Genomic DNA, 21425 nt, shown 5'->3' with positions numbered 1-21425 from the left:
TTGGCAATGGATTCAGCCTCCAGTGTTCCCCTTTGCCCCTTCCCAACCTTAGGTGATATAGGGACATTCCAAGAGTCACCTCATCAGTACCATAGCAGAAGACATTTTTATCTCTCTCAACACTTAGGAAAATTCCAAGGGTTTTGGAAGCCTTGTGCCAGAAACTGGGACAAAAACCAAATATGTATTTCTTATTATAAATCACAAGATCACATCCTTCCTAAATGGAAGCACACTTTTCTAAACCTTGGGTTTCCTACCACATAAAAGATGCAACATATTGATAACCCGCTTTCAATTCTGGAGGCTACATTTTCTATATGGGTGAGCCCACTTTTGACCCCCCTCAGTGGACTCTCTTAAGGGTTGACAACTTTGTGAAGGATGCATAGCTGAAAGGGCTCTTTGGACTGCAATGCAAACAGTTCTATACCTCAGTCTTTTTTCTATAACATTCCCCAAATTGACACTGGCATATCAAAATGTTATATGCAATAACAGAAGCCTTTAGAGATTTTAAGAAGACCAATTTTTTTTTTTTGCTTCAGCAAATTTATTTTTCTCAGTTTGAAAAATAAGCATTATCTTGCTACTGGGTTCTTGTTGAGATAGAATACCTGACCATGGAGCACCAGGTTATCCTGAGTCCTAAATTTACTATTATGAACATGGAGTTATAAGATCTCTTATTGCTCCATGAAGAACATTATTATTTCATGGAATTTGCATATGTGAAGGTGGGCTTGAACAAATCCTAAAGGCCCAAGTAACTTTCAGGAGACCCTCATTTACTTTCACAGCACAGCATGGCACCAAGGGACTTCTCTATGGCTAATTAATGGGAGAGTTAAAACAAAAACAAAACAAAACAAAAATTAAAAAAAAAAAACCTCAGCCTGGTTGCTGGCAGGCTTTACATACTGTAGTGATTACTGCAAAGAATGCATTACCACAGTATTATTACTCCAAGCTAAGGAATTCCTGAAGAATATTGGAAAATATTGGATAATTTATCCGTTAAGTAGAGCTTCCAGAAATAAACATTTTTATCTACATTGCTTGTAGAAGAAATCTATTTCAGTTTGGTCAATCAGGAGCATGAAGGAATACAATTGGTAGTGAAGGGGAAGCTCAGGGAAGTTATATGTGGATGCACTTTTTGGTGTGGGTTGTGTACAATTAATAACACACTCCTGAAAATGATTCTTCCTTACTCTGGTTCAACTGCTTGTGTGCAGGAAAGCAACCCTTCCTCTAAGGGATAGAGTAGTGGTTGCACTGAATGGGAAGGCAGGGTTGCCACAATGCCTTTTCAGCCCCATAACAGGCTAAGGAGAGACAGATTTCATCTCTAGCTCCCTAGAAACTAAAGCTTGAGTATGTATGTGCACTACTCTTGGCTAATCAAAAATTCCATTCCTAACTTTTGAGTCTTTTGAATGTAAAGCAAGATGAGGGATTATTCACAGCAGCTGACAATGGAAGGATCTGGCAGTTGTCGGATATGAAGCAGACTGTTCTATGCTGCTGTCCTCATCGTCTATTTCCTTTGGTTTCTGCCAAGTTTCTCAACTCGTCCTCCACCTTCCTTATACTTTGAAAGAGTTAGACAATCCATTTTCGTTTATTTACTTATTTTATTATTATATTCAGTTAGCCACCATACAGTACATCATTAGTTTTTGATGTAGTGTTCCATGATTCAGTAGTTGCATATAACACCCAGGGCTCATCTCAACATGTGCCAATCTATTTTCTGCTTTCAATGAGCAGAGCTGTTTTACTGTTGTTGGTTCCCATATCACTGTAAGAGGGGAGAGTACTCTTTAAAGTGAAGGGGTTTTTTTGTTTGTTTTTTTAAGATTTTATTTATTTATGAGAGAGAGAAAGAGAGAGAGAATGAGTGGTGGGAAGGGGCAGAGGGAGGGAGAGAGAGAGACAGACTCCCACTGAGCAGGGAGCCTGATGCAGGCTGGATTCCAGGACCAGGAGATCATGACCTGAGCCGAAGGCAGACGTTTAACCAACTGAGCCACCCAGGCACCCCACCTTTGTGTTTAATGACAAACATACACTCCTTATAGAAAAGGAGTTTGTCTTTATAATCGCATCTTTTAAAAATACAACTAAGAGATTACTATTTTTTAAACTATTTTTCTATTTTTTTTCATGAGATGCATAAGTTTATTAAATGAAATAGGGGGTAAAAAGAAAGAACAATGATTTTGGCATCTTCTCTCCCAGAAATTTTTTTTAAAGATTTTATTTATTTGACAGAGAGAAAGACAGCGAGAGAGGGAACACAAGCAGGGGGAGTGGGAGAGGGAGAAGCAGGCTTCCCGCGGACCAGGGAGCCTGATGCGGGGCTCGATCCCAGGACCCTGGGATCATAACCTGAGCAGAAGGCAGACGCTTAACGACTGAGCCACCCAGCTGCCCCTCTCAGAAATTTTTAAGCTGTATTTTTCTGGCTCTTAATTCTTCACACACATTGCTGTTTTGGTTAACAAAAGATGACCTTTTTCTTTTTTCTAAATACGTTGATCTTTTGCCTATTAAATAAGAAACCCTCTAGTAGCAACAAAAATGATTTTAATTTTCCCACTAGATATAAGAAGAAAGCCAGTTGTTTGCAATGTCTGGCATCCCAGACTTACCCATTCTCCTTTCTGTCTACCTTAAGGTACAGACTCTATACCAATGTTCACAAGTTAAAACCCAGAAACTGAATTTTAAGTACTAAGAAATGCTGCTGTAAATGCTGCTATAATTGTTAAAGAAAGCTAACAGTTATTAAATGAATGCAACCTTCTGCACAAGAGGCAAGGTTTTATGTGCATTATCCCAACCCCAACAAGAATCTGATGAGATGGGCAATTATTATTCACAGTTTAAAAATTAACAAAAATCAGGTTAAATAAGCAGCTTAGTGTCTCACAATTGTTACATGGAAAAACTAACATTCAGATCGAGGTTGCCTGAGACATAAGCTCTCACTCCTGCAGCTTATCTTTTAAGGCATATTTTCTTGTACTCAGATAACTGAAAACCAAACAAAAAGGGTGCTTGGGATTCTTCTTGATAACATTGAGATTGTGCTTTAAAGCACCTTTCAGTATCTGATAGAAATCATAGCATTTATAGGAGAAGGCATTTTTTTTATTGTTGGTATTGCTAAAATGTCTTTGTTGTTGTTCTTTTTTTAATCAAACATCTCCCAGTGATAGACACATGTGTTTTGTTGTGACTGGCTACATTATAGTCCATTCTGTTACCATTTTTCATCTTTTGCATTTAAAATAAACCATTCAAGCCACACCACTGGAAAGGAAGTAGCTGTGTATCCAAAGTCCTCCTGGGGGTGGGGATTATCTTGGGGTCATGTCCCACTTGTCACCGCCTAGAAGATAAATAGTCATCCAATATAAGACCCATTTGTAAAATTTGGAGAGAAGGGTTGTCAACCTCTTGTACAAAATAAATTCTCTGATTCAAAATTCTGGGTGGTGCTAAGGTAGGTGACTGCTGTGAATGCAACAATGTAACAAAGATAATGTTGTCTTAGATAAAAGGTTTGTTCGCTGATTCTCTGCGGTGTTTTCTTAGTTTGTGTGTATGTGTGGACTGGGGGAGTGGATGGAGGATGGTGAAGGCATAAATCTGACCTTACCTTACCCCTGGCATTTTCCAAAGGCCTTGCCTGATTCATTGAGCCCCTTACTGCCAGGAGGCAAAGCTAACTGTGCCTATTTTGGAATTTGGGGAAATCCAATGGTCTAATTAACTGAGTAAGCTTAAATAACCCTCATCAGTAAGCCAAATCTCACTTGCTATGAGCACATACATATGTTCATCTATAGTATGACTACTCTGTGTTCGTTCCTATAATCATCAATTCAGGGAACTTATGACTTTGAAGTCAGATATTGAATTATTGAACAATCATAATGCCCTTAATAGTAATTATAGACAATAATGGTTCCATTTTATGTATCTATAATATAATAAGCTCTGCAAATGGTGCTATAAATTATCCAGTTTCATCCTGGTTTCAACCTTATGGAATATTATTATGCTAATAAACAAAATCAAGAAATTTAGGGATACTGAACTTGAATGACTTACAGAAACTTAGATGCCGCATCTGAGGTTAACATCAATTTTGCCTCCCTCTGAATCCTGTGTGTTTAACCGGTACTCACAGTGCCATTTGTTTTGGTGTTGCCAGTGAGAAAATAAAACATATTTGGATAAACTTCCCTGATTTTAGAATTTCTATTACTAATCTCCAAACAAAGATGAAGATTTCCTACGTAATCATGAAGCTCTGGAATATGCTGACTCATTTGCCTTACAGGACAATTTGCTAATCTTCCTTGTTGCAGACTCTTCTGTACCAGTGATTGCAAATCAAGTCCCAATAAGCAGGCAAATGTGATGATCTGGAGGTCTCGGTGTAGACTGTTGTTACTCTTATAATCGAGCTGATGTTAATAGTTAGATCTCATCTGATACAATCGCTGAGAACCAATGGCATAAAATCTCCTAAATTTGGTACACTTTTGTTATTTAATTGATTCTCTAATGTTAGTTCTTTAGTCAGAAATTTCACAAAGATGACTTAGAGGAAAACTTTTTTATGATTTTTGAATTGATTCTTTAACCACTAAATCTGTGCAAACTCCTTATTTAAAGTTTATACAGCAAGTAATTAATTGCAGATTCTTTAACCACTTCAATCACTGAGTTGATTTTTTAACCACAACTTCAGAGAAAAAATAAAAGACAGATTTAAGTGAGAATGTGAATGTTATATAAAGCTTACAAATGACATTTGCACTGCATAACCAAGTAAACCCTTTTTTCTCCTTTATTTTAAGAGTTTGGATTGCTTCACCATAGTTTCAGATACTCACCTTACATCTTCCTCTGTAGGATCTGGTTCCCAAAGAAGACTGACCTCTCTTCTCAGTGATTCTAGAAGATTGCAGGTCATTTTGTTGGGGGAGGGGTAATTCTGAGTTAGCAAGCATGGTGGACAGAATAGACCTCCATTATTCATTTGCCTTATTGCTCACTGTAGTGCTACTCTAATATTACTAATCTTTAACTGCTTGCTGAATATCTTCCATCATGCTATAATTTATTTTTTCTTTGCACTCATCCTATTTTTTTCCCTTGATTAATTTCCTTCTGGTTATATAACATATATTTTCTCATATAACCAGTTTAGAAGTCCACTAGTAAGTGCAGAGATATAGTTGTTCTTCAAGACGTTTTATGTTTCAGGGACCTCACATCAGACATTGTCTTACCTCAGAGGTGAGATAGAGACATAAGTCCAGGGAGACAAAAGCAATAATTATAGGACTTGTGTAAAAGATTTACTACTGCCAAACAATATATTTGCATAGAACACACACACAATGCCTTTTCTCTACAAGAGAGCACAGATCATATATCCAGGATGCCAAAGATACGATGAATTTTGAGACACTTGAATATTTTATTAAAAATAAAATTGAGGGGTGCCTTGGTGGCTCAGTCAGCCAAACCTCCAACTCTTGATTTCAGCTCAGGTCTTGATCTCAAGGTGGTGAGTTCAAGCCCTGCGTTGGGCTCCATGCCCAGTGGGGAGCCCACTTAAAAATAAATACATACATACATACATACATAATAAAATTCAGTATTTAGTAAGCAATTAAAAAGAAACAAAAAGGTCAATTTATTTGTTTTAATTCATTTTATTTAATAAATGCTCATATTAGTGTTTATTATATGCCAGTGACATAAATGTTTTACAAATATCTACTCATTTATTCCTCTAGCCATCACAGAGTGGTTAAATAACTTTATCAAGCTCACACAACCAGTAAGTAGCAAAGCTAAGATTTGAACCTAGTCATCTCTTACAGTAACTTCTGTGTCTTAACTTTTATGTTAAACTACTTCCCAAGATCACAGATATTCTTCTGTAGAATTATCTAGTTTACCTGTGGGCACTTTTTTCCTAGAATTTTTTTCAACTTTCCTTTACATGGAAGAACATGATTTTAAGATGGAAAAACAAAGCTTTGCTTTAAGGATTTTGCCAACTTTCACAATTCTACTAGATCTTATCGACCAAACCACATTCCTTTCCTTTCAGCTTGAAAGGAACTAATCTCATTTCTTAATATGCACAGCTTTTGGAGAGTTACTGCATCTCAGAACACCAACTCAGAATACATTCTCTGGTATCAGTGAAGATTTTTAATTACCTCTTTTAAAGAAAATGACAAAAAAAGAAAACAAACCAAATAGATCACAGAAAATGTCATAGCTGTGATTTTATTATCCTTCTATTTGCTTCCTTAAAAGGGAGAATAAAGATATTCTTGCTTCATACATCACTCAAGTCAACTCACATATTCTGATACCATCTATTTTGGACAAGAAAAACAAGAAAACCAAGATGTTGGAGAGCAATTATACCATGCCAACTGAGTTTCTCCTTGTTGGATTCACAGATTATCTTCCTCTCCGAGTCACACTACTCTTGGTATTTCTCATAGTCTATACACTAACTCTGGTGGGAAATATGAGTTTAATAATCCTAGTTAATATCAATTTAAGCCTTCAAACCCCCATGTATTATTTTCTCAGCAACTTGTCTTTCTTAGACATCTGCTATTCTTCAGCCATTGCCCCTAAAATGTTGGTGAATTTCTTAGCATCCCGGAAAAGCATCTCTTCCTATGGCTGTGCAATACAAATGTTTTTCTTTGGTTGTTTTGCTGATGCTGAGTGCCTTATTCTAGCGGCAATGGCATATGATCGTTATGCAGCCATCTGTAACCCATTGCTCTATTCTACACTTATGTCTAGGAGAGTCTGTATCTGCTCCATTGTGTTGGCCTACTTCAGTGGAAGTATGACTTCGTTGGTACATGTGTGCCTCACATTCAGGCTGCCATTTTGTGGCTCCAATATTGTTAATCATTTTTTCTGTGATATCCCACCTCTCCTGGCTTTATCATGTGCAGATACCCATACCAATGAGCTTTTGCTCTTTGCCTTGTGTGGCTTCATTCAGACCAGCACTTTTGTGGTCATATTTATCTCTTACTTCTGTATCCTCATCACTGTTTTGAGCATTAAGTCCTCAGGGGGCAGGAGCAAAACATTCTCCACCTGTACTTCCCATTTCATAGCGGTCATGTTATTTTACGGAACGCTCCTGTTTATGTACTTACGTCCCACCACCAGCTATTCCCTAGACACTGACAAGGTAGTTGCTGTATTTTATACTGTTGTCTTTCCCATGTTTAACCCAATAATCTACAGCTTCAGAAATAAGGATGTAAAGAACGCCCTCAAAAAGCTATTAGAAAGAAACCGGACTTTTAAATGAATAAGAATTTAAAACATTTAAGAATATTCCAGATATAGCTTATCCTTCCAATATCATCATGCCATAAACACCTTGTATGTCAACTCTTTGAAATTTATTACAATTTTTCAGAAATAAATATAACTTTTCATCCTCAATACTTTAAAATACTTTTGTCGTCTCATTCAGAAATGTGCTCTCCAAAATTATTCTACTCTGTGAAATATACTTAAAATAAAATAAGTAATAATAATTGCTTTCCAATTAGTGTTCACAAAACACTTTGTGCATTGATTCATTATGTTCTTTATCATGTTAGATTAAAGATATATGTTGAATTATCTGTCAACCCACCCATATTAGAAACTCCTTGTCAGCAGGGAATATGTGTCTTGGTTTATTGTTCCAACTCCTATATAGTATTGGACATATGGCACATTCTCATTACATGTGTGTTTAAATGGATGAATAGGTAGAATAAATGGATGGAAAGATGAGTGACTAAATGTAGCTTTCTTTGTTTGGGAAACTGAGTCTAGATTCTGCACTTGCAGAACATTTATCATCAGGGACATTTAATATCACTTATGATAAGCAATGGTGGTTTCACTGGTTCTTGGAAAATCAGATAGAAGTCACATAACAATGGTCTCTTTAATATTAGGACAGAGTGAAGTTATAGCACACTGATTTTCTTTGGGCTAGATTGATTAGTGTAAGAGATCCTCTACTGTTCCATTCATAGTGGGTACATGAGAAAACCAAACAAGTTTGTGAAGGTCATCAAGATTATAAACTGTATTCATTACTAATAATTTGACCATATGTCACTGAATTAATCTTTGAGTCCCTATCTTCAAGAAGAGGTGAACAATGGCTTTAATTATTTTATTCTGCAAATTGACAATGCAAACCAACTGAAGTATAAATACTCCTTGCTCTGGGATCACTTTTTGATGATTAAATTATCAGACATTTTCTGTAGTTGATTTTGATCCTTCCGTCTCCATTTCCTTTGTTTTATCTTGACAAAGTTAAAGGAATAAATTTTGTACCTGTGAATATATAATATTGTGCATTTTCTAGTAAGCATGAAAATATGAATGACTGGATTAGTTTTTACTGGATGTAACCCTATAAATGGAGATAAGACAAGAATAAGATATTTCCCATTACCATGGTTTGCTTTGAGGATTATTTAATCCTCAAACTAATATATGTAACTAATATATGTAAATGAACTAATATATGTAAAGCTACTAGCATATGTATGATTTGAGAATTAGATGATCAAATACATTATCAATCTCCTAGAATACATGTAAAGCTTTTACTGCCAATTATAATGTAATGGTATACCCTTGTTCATTATTTTTCTACTATTATATTACTATTTTATTTTAAGAAACAATGAAGGTTTGATTCCCAGAAGAAATTAGGCATTTCAAAAGTATCTGTGAAGCATTTCAAATGTCTGAGATACCGCCGGAAAGCAAAAAAGCAAAGCAAAACAAAACAAAACAAAACAAAACAAAACAAAAAACCACCAAACCCAAAAAACAAAAATGCAGAACTCAATATTCAAATTAATGACTTTCAGCATGTTAAAACACCTGTCCTACTATGAAGACTGCCCGAGTACACAGTACAATGTCATTAATTTGTTTTTTTTTTTTACCAGTTTCTGAAACTTATAGGCTGGTTTGAGTTTTTCTTTTAATTTTAGTGAAATTTCCTTTTAAAAAAACATTGATGGGAGTATTGTGAAATGAGCTGATTCCTTATCATCAACCATTCATTGTGTTATGGATATAAGGTTGCATAAAAAAATTATCAGGTTCTTTAATAGGGCCTATTAAATCTGAGACTTGTTTTCATTTTCTAAAATAAGTTAGTTTTAAAATAAATAAACTACAATGTATTTGGTTTTGTTGTTGCTGCTGTCATTGTTTTTATTTTTTTTAAGTTCTTGTTTAAATTCCAGTTAGTTAACATACACTGTAATATTCATTTGAAGTGTACAATATAGTGATGTACACATCCATAGAACACCCGGTGCTCATCAGAGCAAGTGCTCTTCTTAATCCACATCCCCTATTTAACCACCCCCCCAACCTCCCATCTGGTAACCATCAGTTTGTTCTCTATAGTTCAGAGTAATTTCTTGATTTGCTTCTTTCTCTCTTTTTTTCTCTTTGTTTATTTGTTTTGTTTTTTAAATTCCACATGTGAGTGAAATCATATGGTATTTGTCTTTCTCTGACTGACATATTTCACTTAGTGTAATACTCTCTAACTCCATCCATGTTGTTGAAAATGGTAAGATTTCATTCTTTTTTATGGCTGAGTAATATTCCATTATATATATATATATATATATATATATATATATATTCCATTATATATATATATATACACCACATCTTCTTTATCCATTCATCAGTTGATGAACACTTGGGATGTTTCCATAGTTTGCTATTGTTGATGGTGTTACTATAAACATCAGGGTACACGTATCCCTTTGAATTAGTGTTCTTGTATTCTTTGGGTAAATACCTGGTAGAGCAAATGCTGGGTCATAGGATAGTTCTATTTTTAACTTTTTGAGGAAACTCCATACTATTTTCCAGAGTGGCTGGCCCAGTTTGCATTTTCAACAATAGTTCAAGAGGTTTCTCCTTTCTCTATATCCTTGTCAGCACTTATTTTTTCTTGTAGTGTTGATTTTAGCCATTCCGACAGGTTTGAGGTGATATCTCATTGTAGTTTTGATCTGTATTTCCCTGATGACCACTGATGTTGAGCATGTTTTCATGTGTCTGTTGGCCATCTGTATGTCTTCTTTGGAAAAATGTCTATTCATGTCTTCTGCCCATTTTTTGACTGCAGTGTATTTGTAAACTATAAAATTATTTAGAGTTTATCTAACCCAAGTTCCTATTGACATTTTGGGCCAATATTTCTTTATTGGGGAGGAAGAGAGGCTTATTCTGTACATTTTAGGGTGTTTAGCAGCATCCCTGATCTGTATTCACTAGATTACAGTCGCATCCTCCCTATCCAGGACAACTAAATGTATCCAAACATTGCCAAATATCTCTTTGGAGGCAAAATTACCCCTGAGTGAGAACCACTGAACTTAGTCAAGACTATTTCTTTGTCCATAAAGCAAGTGAAACCCATGAGAGTGAGGTCACTGCCTGAATATAGAATAATAATTGGTAAGAACATCTCAGATGAGATTTATTTTGTTCTGCATTATTTCCCTAATGTTGATTTATTTCAAAGATTTACTGCATGAACATAGAAAATTAACACATAATTTTAATAAAGTAAGCACATAAATTTAAAGCTGAATGACTATATATTAAGAAGTGGGCTACAGTTGAGGAAAAAAATTATAATAAAGTAGGGTATTTATGGTCATCAAGTCTTACGAGATTTATTTTTCTGCTTCTGTCTATGGTGAGAAAGAATGTTACCAGAGAAGCTATATTACATTTCAGTTACAAGAAAGCAATGCAGTATACAAACTTAAAATCCTAAAAATGGTGTTCCTTCTGTAATAATATCTACATTTTAATGCAGATCTCTATTCAAGTCAGAAATAAAGTCTATGTGACAATTCTATACCTTTATTACCTTTACACTGAGCATTGGAGGACAAGGGCAAGTGAGTTTCATGGCAGGAGTAAAAAATACCATTTTTTTCTAGTGACATGAAACAAAAAAAAAATTGTTGGTCATATTTAAAAGATATGTTCAAAAGAATACATCCATAAGTAGTTTTTGTCTGAGAAATAAATAAAAAATACTTTCTTGGAACACATGAGATGTTTGCCAAGTTGATAGAGACTGGGGTAAGTATTAATTGAGAATCCATACTTTCTCTTAGCTGCTAAGTATGGTGAGGACATGCCATAATTTATAACTGATATATTGTTATTAGTTCTAATTAAGTATGTATACTAATAACATTGCATTGTTATATAAACATAGTCCTCATTGTTTATAAAAACCAGGATTTTTATCATATCGTTTCCCTCCTATAAGAAGGTAAAAGATTTTATGCTCCACAAAAATCATTTCTGTTTTATGTGTTCTTGAGCAAACTAAAGAAAAATTTCCTGGCATCACCTCCTGGTGTCATCCCTCCTCACAGATGGAAGCAACATCAAGTATACTGTTCTCATCAGTGTTTATCCCATTTTGAGATAATGTATGATAATCTGGCTGGATCAGCCATCATTATTGAGAAGCAGGATATGTGGCTTTTCACGTATATTCTTGAGGAAGCAACAGCCCTCCTTCTTCCCATCAGAGGATAGGGTCGAATACCCATATGTCACGGCCAAACCCTGTTTTAGTTCTTTTCTGCAAACTCAAAATTCATTAGTTGAGGGAGAGTACCAGCTTCTAAAGCTTGATTTTGAGGCTGCAAAACAAGCCTTACAATTGAGACCATGCAAGAAGACAAAACCCTGGCATTGCCACAAAGGGGCACCACCACCCATCTGGGTGAGCAAGAGCTGGAGTCCAAACCTTTGGGGTGGAGCTATACAAATAATGTCAGAATATGTGACCTGAGTTGCCCCGCCAGCATTTGCTCTGGTTGTATATTTCTCTGCCACAAAACCTGGTGGCTAAGAACAACAACCATTTGTTTTGCTCAGGAATCTACCATGTAGGAAGGGGCTAGATAAGGATAGTCTCCTTTCTCCGCAATGTCTGGTGTCTCATCTGGGATCACTTGAAAACCTGGGACTGGAATAGCTGGAGGTTGGCTGGGCATCTCTTTTTCATGCAGTCTTAGGGCCTCTCCTTTTGGTCTTCCCAAGTGTTCTCTTCAGTAAGATGGCCTTAGGATAACCCAAGAGCAAGTGTTCCCAAAAGACTAAGGCAGATGCTGCTAGCTTCTCAGGTCTTAACCTTGGAAGTCCCAGAACATCACTCCTTTTGTCTTGTGTTGAGAAGTAAGCTGTGAAGGTGACCCCAGATTCAAGGGGAGGTGTGTCAATGAATTGACAGCCATCTTTGATCCACCACAACATTGTATCATAATTGATTTTCTTAACTTCTCAACCCTATATACTTTTCATAGCCAGCAAAGAATTAGTTTTGAACAAATTAGCCCTTAACTCTAATTCTTTCTTTCCTATCCAAAATGGTGGCTTCCATGATTTCTACCTCACTATGTCAGTGATCCTTTCCATTTCCCCTAAAAAGTGCTGTAGACATGATCCCTGACATTGCTGCAGGAGCAAATATGTACATTTAGGATTGTGGACATAACAAACAAAGGTGTGGTGACACTTGAAGCCTTTTACTAAACCAGGAGCCAACCCATCTAAGACTCCTCCGAGAGAAGATGTCCAAGGATGGTGATGGTACACTTTAGACAAACATCTGGGCTTTTCCCCAATTCCAAGACTGCTGCTGTTGATCTAGATGTAATACAAGTTATGAACCAGGACGCATATCCCTCCTTGGCTGCTTAACAGAATAATTCTGAAGTATAAAATTTGCCAGGCCAAGCATTCCAGGCTAATTCACTTGCCCCCCCAAAACTGGGTGGTCTTCTTGATTATTTGACATAACATGATTGTCAGACTTTAGTTGTTTTTATCAGCTCACTTACCTTCATCCAATAAAAAGACCACCACTGAAGTTGTAGTTAGATCTTTTTCACTTAGAAACCTGAGAAGCACTGCTCTTTAACATCCAAACCAAAGTATGGTTGTGAAATTGTAGGTCATGGACGAAGTGTGGAAACATAAGGATGGTTAAGTGACAAGCCTCAGGGTGCAGGCCATGTTCACATGTGGCTGACAGGGGTGGACATTTACCCACATAGAAAGATTAGCCTTATAGGAACAAATCATCCAGTAAATAAGGTGCCTTGTGAGTCAACCAGCCCATAGCTGTTATCACCATCATGAAAATAAATAGTATATAAACAAGGCTAAAATCTGTGGCTACCGTGTAAATATGGTAATTTTGCTTAGAAACTTTTTTAATGACCATCTGAGTGGGTGTGGTAGGCAGAATAATGGCCACCCAAAGATGCCACCTCAACATTTATATGTTGGGAAGCATCAGCATCCCCATGACTTGATAAAGATCAAGAACCTCTAATACAATAATACAGTTAGACAGGAGCCTCATCTGCTAGCTCAGGCTTCATGGTTAAGGAAACACCATCTTTTTTCCTGACTTAATCAGGGAAATGGAGTCCAATTGCTGATGTTGAAGCTTTTGACATGTGGCTTCACTGCTTCCTCACCTCAGCATTTTCCTTACTGCCTTCACATTGATCTGTAGTTGATTTCCATGCACCTTGGCAAGAGGACAGCCTGTTAAGGAATCACTCTTGAATAAGTTAATCCTTACCTGTCATTTCTGAGAAATAGCCCATCTGTCTTAGTTTTTTATATTAACAAGTATTGCTTCACATTTCACTAGCAAATATATTTTCACAGAATTTATGTCAGCCACTATGATCAGTTTGAGTGCTGTCATCCATTTATAGAGGAATAGGCAATTGTTGGTTATTCTGCTTGTGGTGCAAGCTTTTCATTGATAATTCTGGAATGCAACTCAATTATTCATTTATATCTGGCATCTAGTTATTCACACATGCACAAATATCTTAATCGATCCCTCCATATTTTATAATTTTTACAACTATTATTTATTTCTACCTAAAACTGTAAAGATGGTGAGTAGAGTAATATAAAATATATTCAGTTTTTCAACTAATAGTTATTGTACAACTCGATAAACCAGGCATTCTGTTAGGGACTTCTAGAGAAAGACATAGAAAGATTTTTTGACTATGGGACTCTGATAAAAAGCTTGTACAAGGAGGTAAAATCTGACCTATATCTATAAATAAGGTTAAAGAATGTCTGTGATCTTGAGTGGGAAGGGGGTTAAATGGTAGTGTTTGCCAGACATAGGTCTAGATGTTGAAGAATGCCGAGTATATTCTAAGAATGTCATGTTAGTAATTCTTCTTAAAGTTTTCAATTTCCAATCCTTACCTGAATAACAAATCATTCTTCATATGATTGAACTTTGCACTATGAAAGTGAAATTACAAAAGCTTTTAAAATAATGATGGGAATTCTAATGTCTGTTCTAGGGTGCCTGGGTGGCTCAGATGGTTAAGTGTCTGTCTTCAGCTCAGGTCATGATTTGAGGGTCCTGGATGAGTCCCACACTGGGCTCCCTGCTCAATGGGGAGTCTGCTTCTCCCTCTCTACCATTTCCCCCCTGCTCGTGCTTTCTCTCTCACTCTCTCTCTCAAATAAATAAATAAAAATCTTTTTAAAAAACCTAATGTCTGTCTTAGGCTATCTATTGTTTTACAATTTGTATTTAAAGTTATATGGATATTTTCTGTCCCCCTCTCCTCTCACTCTGTCTTCTTCTCTCCTCCCCTCCTCCCTTCTCTCCCTTCCTCCCTTCCCTCCCTCCTCCCTTCCTCCCTCTCTTTTGTCCTTTCTTTCTTTGTTATTTAATACTGGATTTCATAGATGCATGTAGAAAGATACATTTTTTAATCCAATGTCACCAGAATTCCATGAATGATACATAAGAATCTTAATATAATGAAGTTTTCAGTGTGTAATCAGCAATTAATATACTGATAAGTCATCAGTATGTCAAATTTCAAATATCATTTATCTAAAAAGCTGGAAATGAATATGAATAGTGATTTTGTTTTGGAATATTGAACAAATTATTCGCCATCTATTTCTTGAAATGTGAATTATTTGTTAGCTTCAAGAATCACTTTTCCACACAGGAAAGACTTTTCATTGCTAGTTTTCTATTATTTTATTTAACAAGTGGTATTTTGCTGTAATAAACATAAAAATCAACTTTTTTCCTTACATTTTGATTCAAATTGCAAAACAGGGTAGTCTAATTATATAACTAGTAAATTATAACAGTAATTTTTCTAAGGGCTCTTAAAAATTGCCATAATATATAATCTTATTTAAACTGATTATATTTTAAACTGAATTTATAGATTTCTTTTTATTTTCTCAATCTTATTAGGCCAACAAATTAAATCAACACAAGAATATAAATGCTTTATATTTTAATACATGAATATATAAATATGGTGAATTCCAAATGGTCTTATTACTTTATACTGTTTAAAATCATACTAACATTCCCTTCAATTTTCAACAAAACACCCAGTTCTAAGTCAGTTTCTGATTATGTATTTGAAGTTGGTTTCATAAATATGATCAGTCTGATGATATAATGTAACAAGTTTTCTTAAACTCTGGGTTTTGTGAATTTAAGTTTATCATTTCCATAATAAATCTAACCTTCCCAGGATCTGAAATACTTCCCCGTTTTTGAAGGAACTAACCCATCTCAAGAATGTCAAAGATTCCATTTCAGAAAACTTAAGTTGTATATCAGCCAAGATATTTTTGGCCAGCAAATACTGGATTTTCTTCTTGCCATTGACACTGATCCCTTATTCGAGTTACTGTAGCAATGACTTCACAAATTATGAAACAGTTGGTTTTAGAGTTTGTACCATTAATTTGGCTACATTTAACCATATTGCTTTTTTTTCCCCTGCTTCTAATTTGCAACTCTAATTCATCATGTAGCTAACTGCATTCCTCACTGACTGTTTTGTTCGATTCTGAAATTCTTTTCTCTCATTACATGGCAATATATTCTATTTTGTATCTAAAGACACTCTAATGTTGTTTTATTGGCATCTTCACAACTGCATATAAAAATTTGTGATAATTATTTGGTTTTTGTACAATATTTGGATTGACATGACTCCACTATTTTATTTATCTGCATATATTGTAACTTACTCTGCTTTCATGTTAAAATTAACAGCACACCTTAACAAAACCATCCACCACCCTTTCCCAAACATGCAGAAATAAGTATATTATTTGTATGATTAAGAGAGCAAAATATAAATTTGCAAAAATCTAATAAAGCTATGTGAAATATATGTAAAATCTCCACAGTGTCTAATGTATCTGAGCTTCGGTAGAATGGAAGCTACAAAAGAATTATAAGACATAATCCACAGCTCTGTGATGTCTATTGAATTATTAGAGAAAAGAAAAGCATATGCTTTATACAAATAAACCAAAAGGAGAGTATACAATTCAATTCTGTGTGTTTGTGTATGTGTGTAAAATCTCATAAAAATTTAATGTAAATTATTATTAAAGTTTAGAGAGTATGATGTCATGCATTAATTTAGATTAACTTCATAAGGAACCAATGAGGTTCATAGAACATGTGTGAATGTTCCCATTTCACAGGAAAAAAAAGACAATCTCAGCAGTTTCATCATTAGAACATTTGAAGATTTGTCTGGGTAGCATATATGCGAGTGGAGCACATTTCTTTAGTTCCTGCATTGCAGTTATTCTCTGTTTTGTGTCTTTACCCTAAGATGTGTGAGTGTTTTATTTATAAAAGGAAGTTGCATTTTATCAAAGTGAAGGTAAAGGCATCTAGTGAATGGTGAGTGAGAAGACCTGCAGGGGCATGATTAACTCCAGTCTTGAGAGACCAGAAAGGATGCTAATGATCCAACCTGTGGACATCTGAGATTCATATCTACACATGAGCTATAGTTCATGTCCCCAAAAGAAAAGCAACCAAACATTTAAAAATCTTTACTCTCGGGACGCCTGGGTGGCTCAGTCGGTTAAGCGTCTGCCTTCAGCTCAGGTCATGATCCCAGGGTCCTGGGATCGAGTCCCGCATCGGGGTCCCTGCTCCGCGGGGAGCCTGCTTCTCCCTCTGCCTCTGTCTCTCTCTCTGTCTCTCATGAATAAATAAATAAAATCTTTAAAAAAAATAAAAATAAAAATAAAAATCTTTACTCTCAGCAATTAGTCTTTTAAGAATCATGAAAACCTGGTCGTCTTCACTAGATATTCTGCTTACTCTGGACTCTGTTTTGTTGTGAATATATTTAAGAAGTGGTAATGTAGGTTGACTTAAAAATTTTAATATTTCCTATCTCCCCACACTAAAAGAACCTACTACCAGCTATATGATTTCAGTATTGTTCCCAAGTAGCCAGAAAACAATGTCCTAACTTGTGAGTTATTTATATTTCAAAGGCTTCAAAGATTTTCATTTTATGGGAAAAAGGGCAATATTTACATAATACCTACATTCAATATTTTCATGTCTGCATGTGTGTTTACAGTATTTAATATTTGGTTTATATAGTAACTTAAGGCTACTTGCACATTTATGGAAAATTCTTTAAAATGGAGTATCTGAAAATTACAATGTATTTTAACTACCTCACAAGGAAAACAATTCCTTTCATATCTATGTAGTAGTATTTTAGAAATATTTTAGATATAATTTTATTTTATGAATCCAATAATAGCATTTTAAGAATGAGTTTCTATTCTCCTTGAGTTTGTCACTGTGTCCTGTCTATAATAAAACCAGGGCATGCACACAGACACTTGATTCTCAGAGCTTAAGACTGTTTTTGCTACAACAAGCTGATACTTCTTCCTACCTACAACCCTAGTGTGCCTGGATATAATAGAATTCAAATCAATATGTATTGTTTTTAAATTAGACTACCTAAGCTATAATTTGGGGTTTCTCAGTATGACAAAGTTGTTGTTGATAGTGGGTTTTTTACATTTTTATTTGTGATTATTGTTTAAGCTTTATTTTTTGTGTGTTATCTGATTTTTTGCTTCCTTTGTCTTATAAGCAATTTTTAGTCATAAACCATTCAGTATATGTCATTTCAAATTATAAGAACATGTATATACTTACGAAGTTATAGAATTGTGAATTTAAATATATAATAATATTTCATATAATACTTAATCAGTTATATATTTATCTGTACATAATATTTTATAATAACAAGACATATCTGATAGGTATAGTTGCAGTATCTCACCCTCACACCTTGCCTCTTGACATTGGGTTTTTGGAGAGTTTGTTTTAATGCTGATAAAAAAAACAAAGATGCAAAGGTGAAGTTAGCTAAAGATGCAAAAGGGAAGGGCTTTCAAATTAGATTGTACTGCTATTTTTTGATTGGCCTTAACAATATTCAATGAAGAAAAGATTGTTCTCCCTCTTCCTCTCAATTCAGCTCTTATGGAGGACACGGTCATTGATCTTCCAAGTGCAGAATCTGAGCAGAAGTTGAGGCATAAAAAAGTTCCAATGTTTGAGATTTGGAAAGGAAGAGGGTTGCATATTATGAAAGTCAGCATCATGAGTTAACTAGGTGTTGAAAAGTAGCAACAGTTTGGCCAAAAGATAAGGAAATAATTTCTATCACAAGGAGCCACAGTGCATAGCCGATGTAAGCAGAAAACTTGTATATGTCCTAGCATGAGTCAGAGGTTTGGTATGAGGCATATTTGGGTTTGACTGTCAATTTTACCAATTAATACTTTCTTGGAATCTGAAAGAGTTTCCTTCTCTCAATATTTATGATCTGGAAACTGAGAAGCAGGGCATAAAATGATTTCTAGTTCCGGGGCGCCTGGGTGGCTCAGTTGGTTAAGCGACTGCCTTCGGCTCAGGTCATGATCCTGGAGTCCTGGGATCGAGTCCCACATTGGGCTCCCTGCTCAGCGGGGAGTCTGCTTCTCCCCCCTACCCTCCCCACTCTCATGCTCTCTCTATCTCATTCTCTCTCTCAAATAAATAAATAAAATCTTTAAAAAAAAAATGATTTCTAGTTCCAAGAATTTGAGTCACTGTAAATGGATTGTCTAGTATACATATAACCCACTGCTGAAGTTAATTTCTTTTCTTCAACCAACTACAGGGTAAACATAAACACCCCAATACTCTTATGGATACTGGATCATGGAGGAAATTATACATATATCTTTTTCATTTGAGTGATATCACCTTGTTCTGCAACTGAAAAACTATATAAACCTGAATGCATGGCAGGTTGGAACCATACAGGGGTGAAGGAATTCCTTCTGGTAGGTTTAAGTGAAAACCCTAATTTGCAGATTCCTCTTTTTTTGCTTTTCACCCTTATTTATTTCACCACTCTGGCAGGTAACTAGAGGATGATTATCTTGATCTGGTTAAATGCCCAACTTCATACTCCGATGTACTTCTTCCTTAGCAACCTCTCTTTTTGTGATATATCCTACCCTACTCTCTTTGCTCCTAAGATGTTGGTCAATTTCCTATCAAAACACAAGTCCAGCACATTTTCTGGTTGTGTTCTAGAGTTTCTTTTTTGAGGGATATGTAATGACAGAGGGCATCCTCCTATCTATGATGGCTTATGACCGCTATGTGGCAATAGCTAATCCCTTGTTGTATACAGTCATAATGACCCAAAGGGTTTGTATTCAGATGGTCCTCGCATCTTACTTGGGCGGGCTCATTAACTTGCTCATGCACACAATAGGTTTGCTCAAACTAGACTTCTGTGGTCCTAACATTGTGAATCATTATTTCTGTGACATTCCCCCTCTTCTGAGACTCTCCTGTTCTGATGCCCATAACAATGAAATGCTGCTTTTAATATTCTCTGGGGTCATTGCAATGTTCACTTTCACTATCATCATAGTCTCTTATATGTGCATCATCATTGTCATCCAAAGAATCCGCTCAGCTGAGGAGAGGCACAAAGCCTTCTCCACTTGTGCCTCTCATCTGACTGCCGTGACCTTATTCTATGGGTCTGTGACCTTTAGTCACATCCAGCCAAGTTCTCAGTATTCCCTGGAACAGGAGAAGGTCTCTGCTGTGTTTTATACATTGGTGATCCCCATGCTAAACACACTGATTTATAGCCTATGAAATAAGGATGTGAAAGATGCAGTCAAAAGGTCAGTATGGTGGAAGAGAACTCCCAACTGACCCAATCTTGTCCATGGCTTTGTTAGCCTAACATTAAATAGATAGACTTTCCTTAAAATTGTATCACAGACACGAGCACCAACAAAACTATAATCAAGGTAGTCTCATGAAATTGAAGACATGAGTGTTGAGTTTGACACGAAGACTGAAAATCACTATATTTTACCATTCATTGTTTTGTGACTCAACAGTTTCATTCTCTCAAGAGCTAGTACATTTTTTTTCCCTAACAAATTCTGATGCTAAACTCTGAAAGATATCACTATGGATTTAAAAGACTCTCACATTGATTCAAATGAAAAAAACACTCCGGGCACCTGGGTGGCTCAGTTGGTTAAGGGACTGCCTTCGGCTCAGGTCATGATCCTGGAGTCCTGGGATCGAGTCCCACATCGGGCTCCTAGCTCAGCGATGAGCCTGCTTCTCCCTCTGACCTTCTCCCTTCTCATGCTGTTTCTCTCTCTCTCACTCTCTAATACATAAATAAATAAAATCTTTAAAAAAAAAAGAAAAAGAAAAAAACACCCCAACAATAGGAATTTATCAAATGCATTCTTATCTCAGAGAAAAAGTGAAATAGCCTCTTGGCACGATTTTCTTGGATCAGATCTTTTTGTTGTTATTGTTGTTCTAAAAATGCTATCATCCAAGTAAAGACATGTATCTCCATTTTTGTATTTAAATTATATATCTTCATGGTATCTTAGAATAGCTATAGAAAAAAATAACTGTCATTAGTTATAATTTATGCATTCAACACTCTTCTGTTTAGTCCCTTTACTTGTACCAGTTACTCTGTGATATCCAAACGTTAAAATATTTAAGATATGGGACAAAAGCTGTTAGAGGAACAGGTAATGGAGGGATATGGTAAACGAGTTTGCAAAGTATTGTGTGAAGATGAATGCATTACCTAATATTACATCTCAAACTTTTGGAAAGCATGACTGTGTACTGGATATATAAAATAAAATTGTGTCATTACTATTATAAAGAAATATATGTATATATAAATGGGTATATCCACACACATATATATATACATATAGTAAGCTAAAGATCGAGAGACTGATAAAGCAAATAAGCAATTGCAGTTTGTATCTATAGTTAAGGAACACAGTAGAGATCATTTAAATATTCTTGCAAATCTGTC

General features: G+C 35.6%; 1 protein-coding gene and 1 pseudogene across 1 annotated transcript; both read left to right on the top strand.

The window, feature by feature from the left end:
• The first annotated feature begins 6454 nt into the window (after positions 1 to 6454).
• On the top strand, positions 6455 to 7393 carry LOC110576116 (olfactory receptor 5AS1). Its single transcript, XM_021685204.1, has one exon. The coding sequence runs from the start codon at positions 6455 to 6457 to the stop codon at positions 7391 to 7393; it is 939 nt and encodes a 312-aa protein (XP_021540879.1).
• An 11930-nt stretch (positions 7394 to 19323) lies between these two features.
• LOC110576117 lies at positions 19324 to 20272 on the top strand (annotated as a pseudogene).
• The last annotated feature ends 1153 nt before the right edge of the window (positions 20273 to 21425 follow it).

The sequence above is a fragment of the Neomonachus schauinslandi genome, chromosome 11 (genome assembly GCF_002201575.2).
Source record: "Neomonachus schauinslandi chromosome 11, ASM220157v2, whole genome shotgun sequence".
Classification (NCBI taxonomy): Eukaryota; Metazoa; Chordata; class Mammalia; order Carnivora; family Phocidae; genus Neomonachus; species Neomonachus schauinslandi.
Note: the sequence above shows the minus strand (reverse complement) of the source record. Positions and strands in the feature narration are given on the sequence as shown.

Coding starts and splice junctions, on each gene's coding strand:
- LOC110576116 (XM_021685204.1), top strand. CDS start 6,455: ATGTTGGAGAGCAATTATACCATGCCAACTGAGTTTCTCCTTGTTGGA.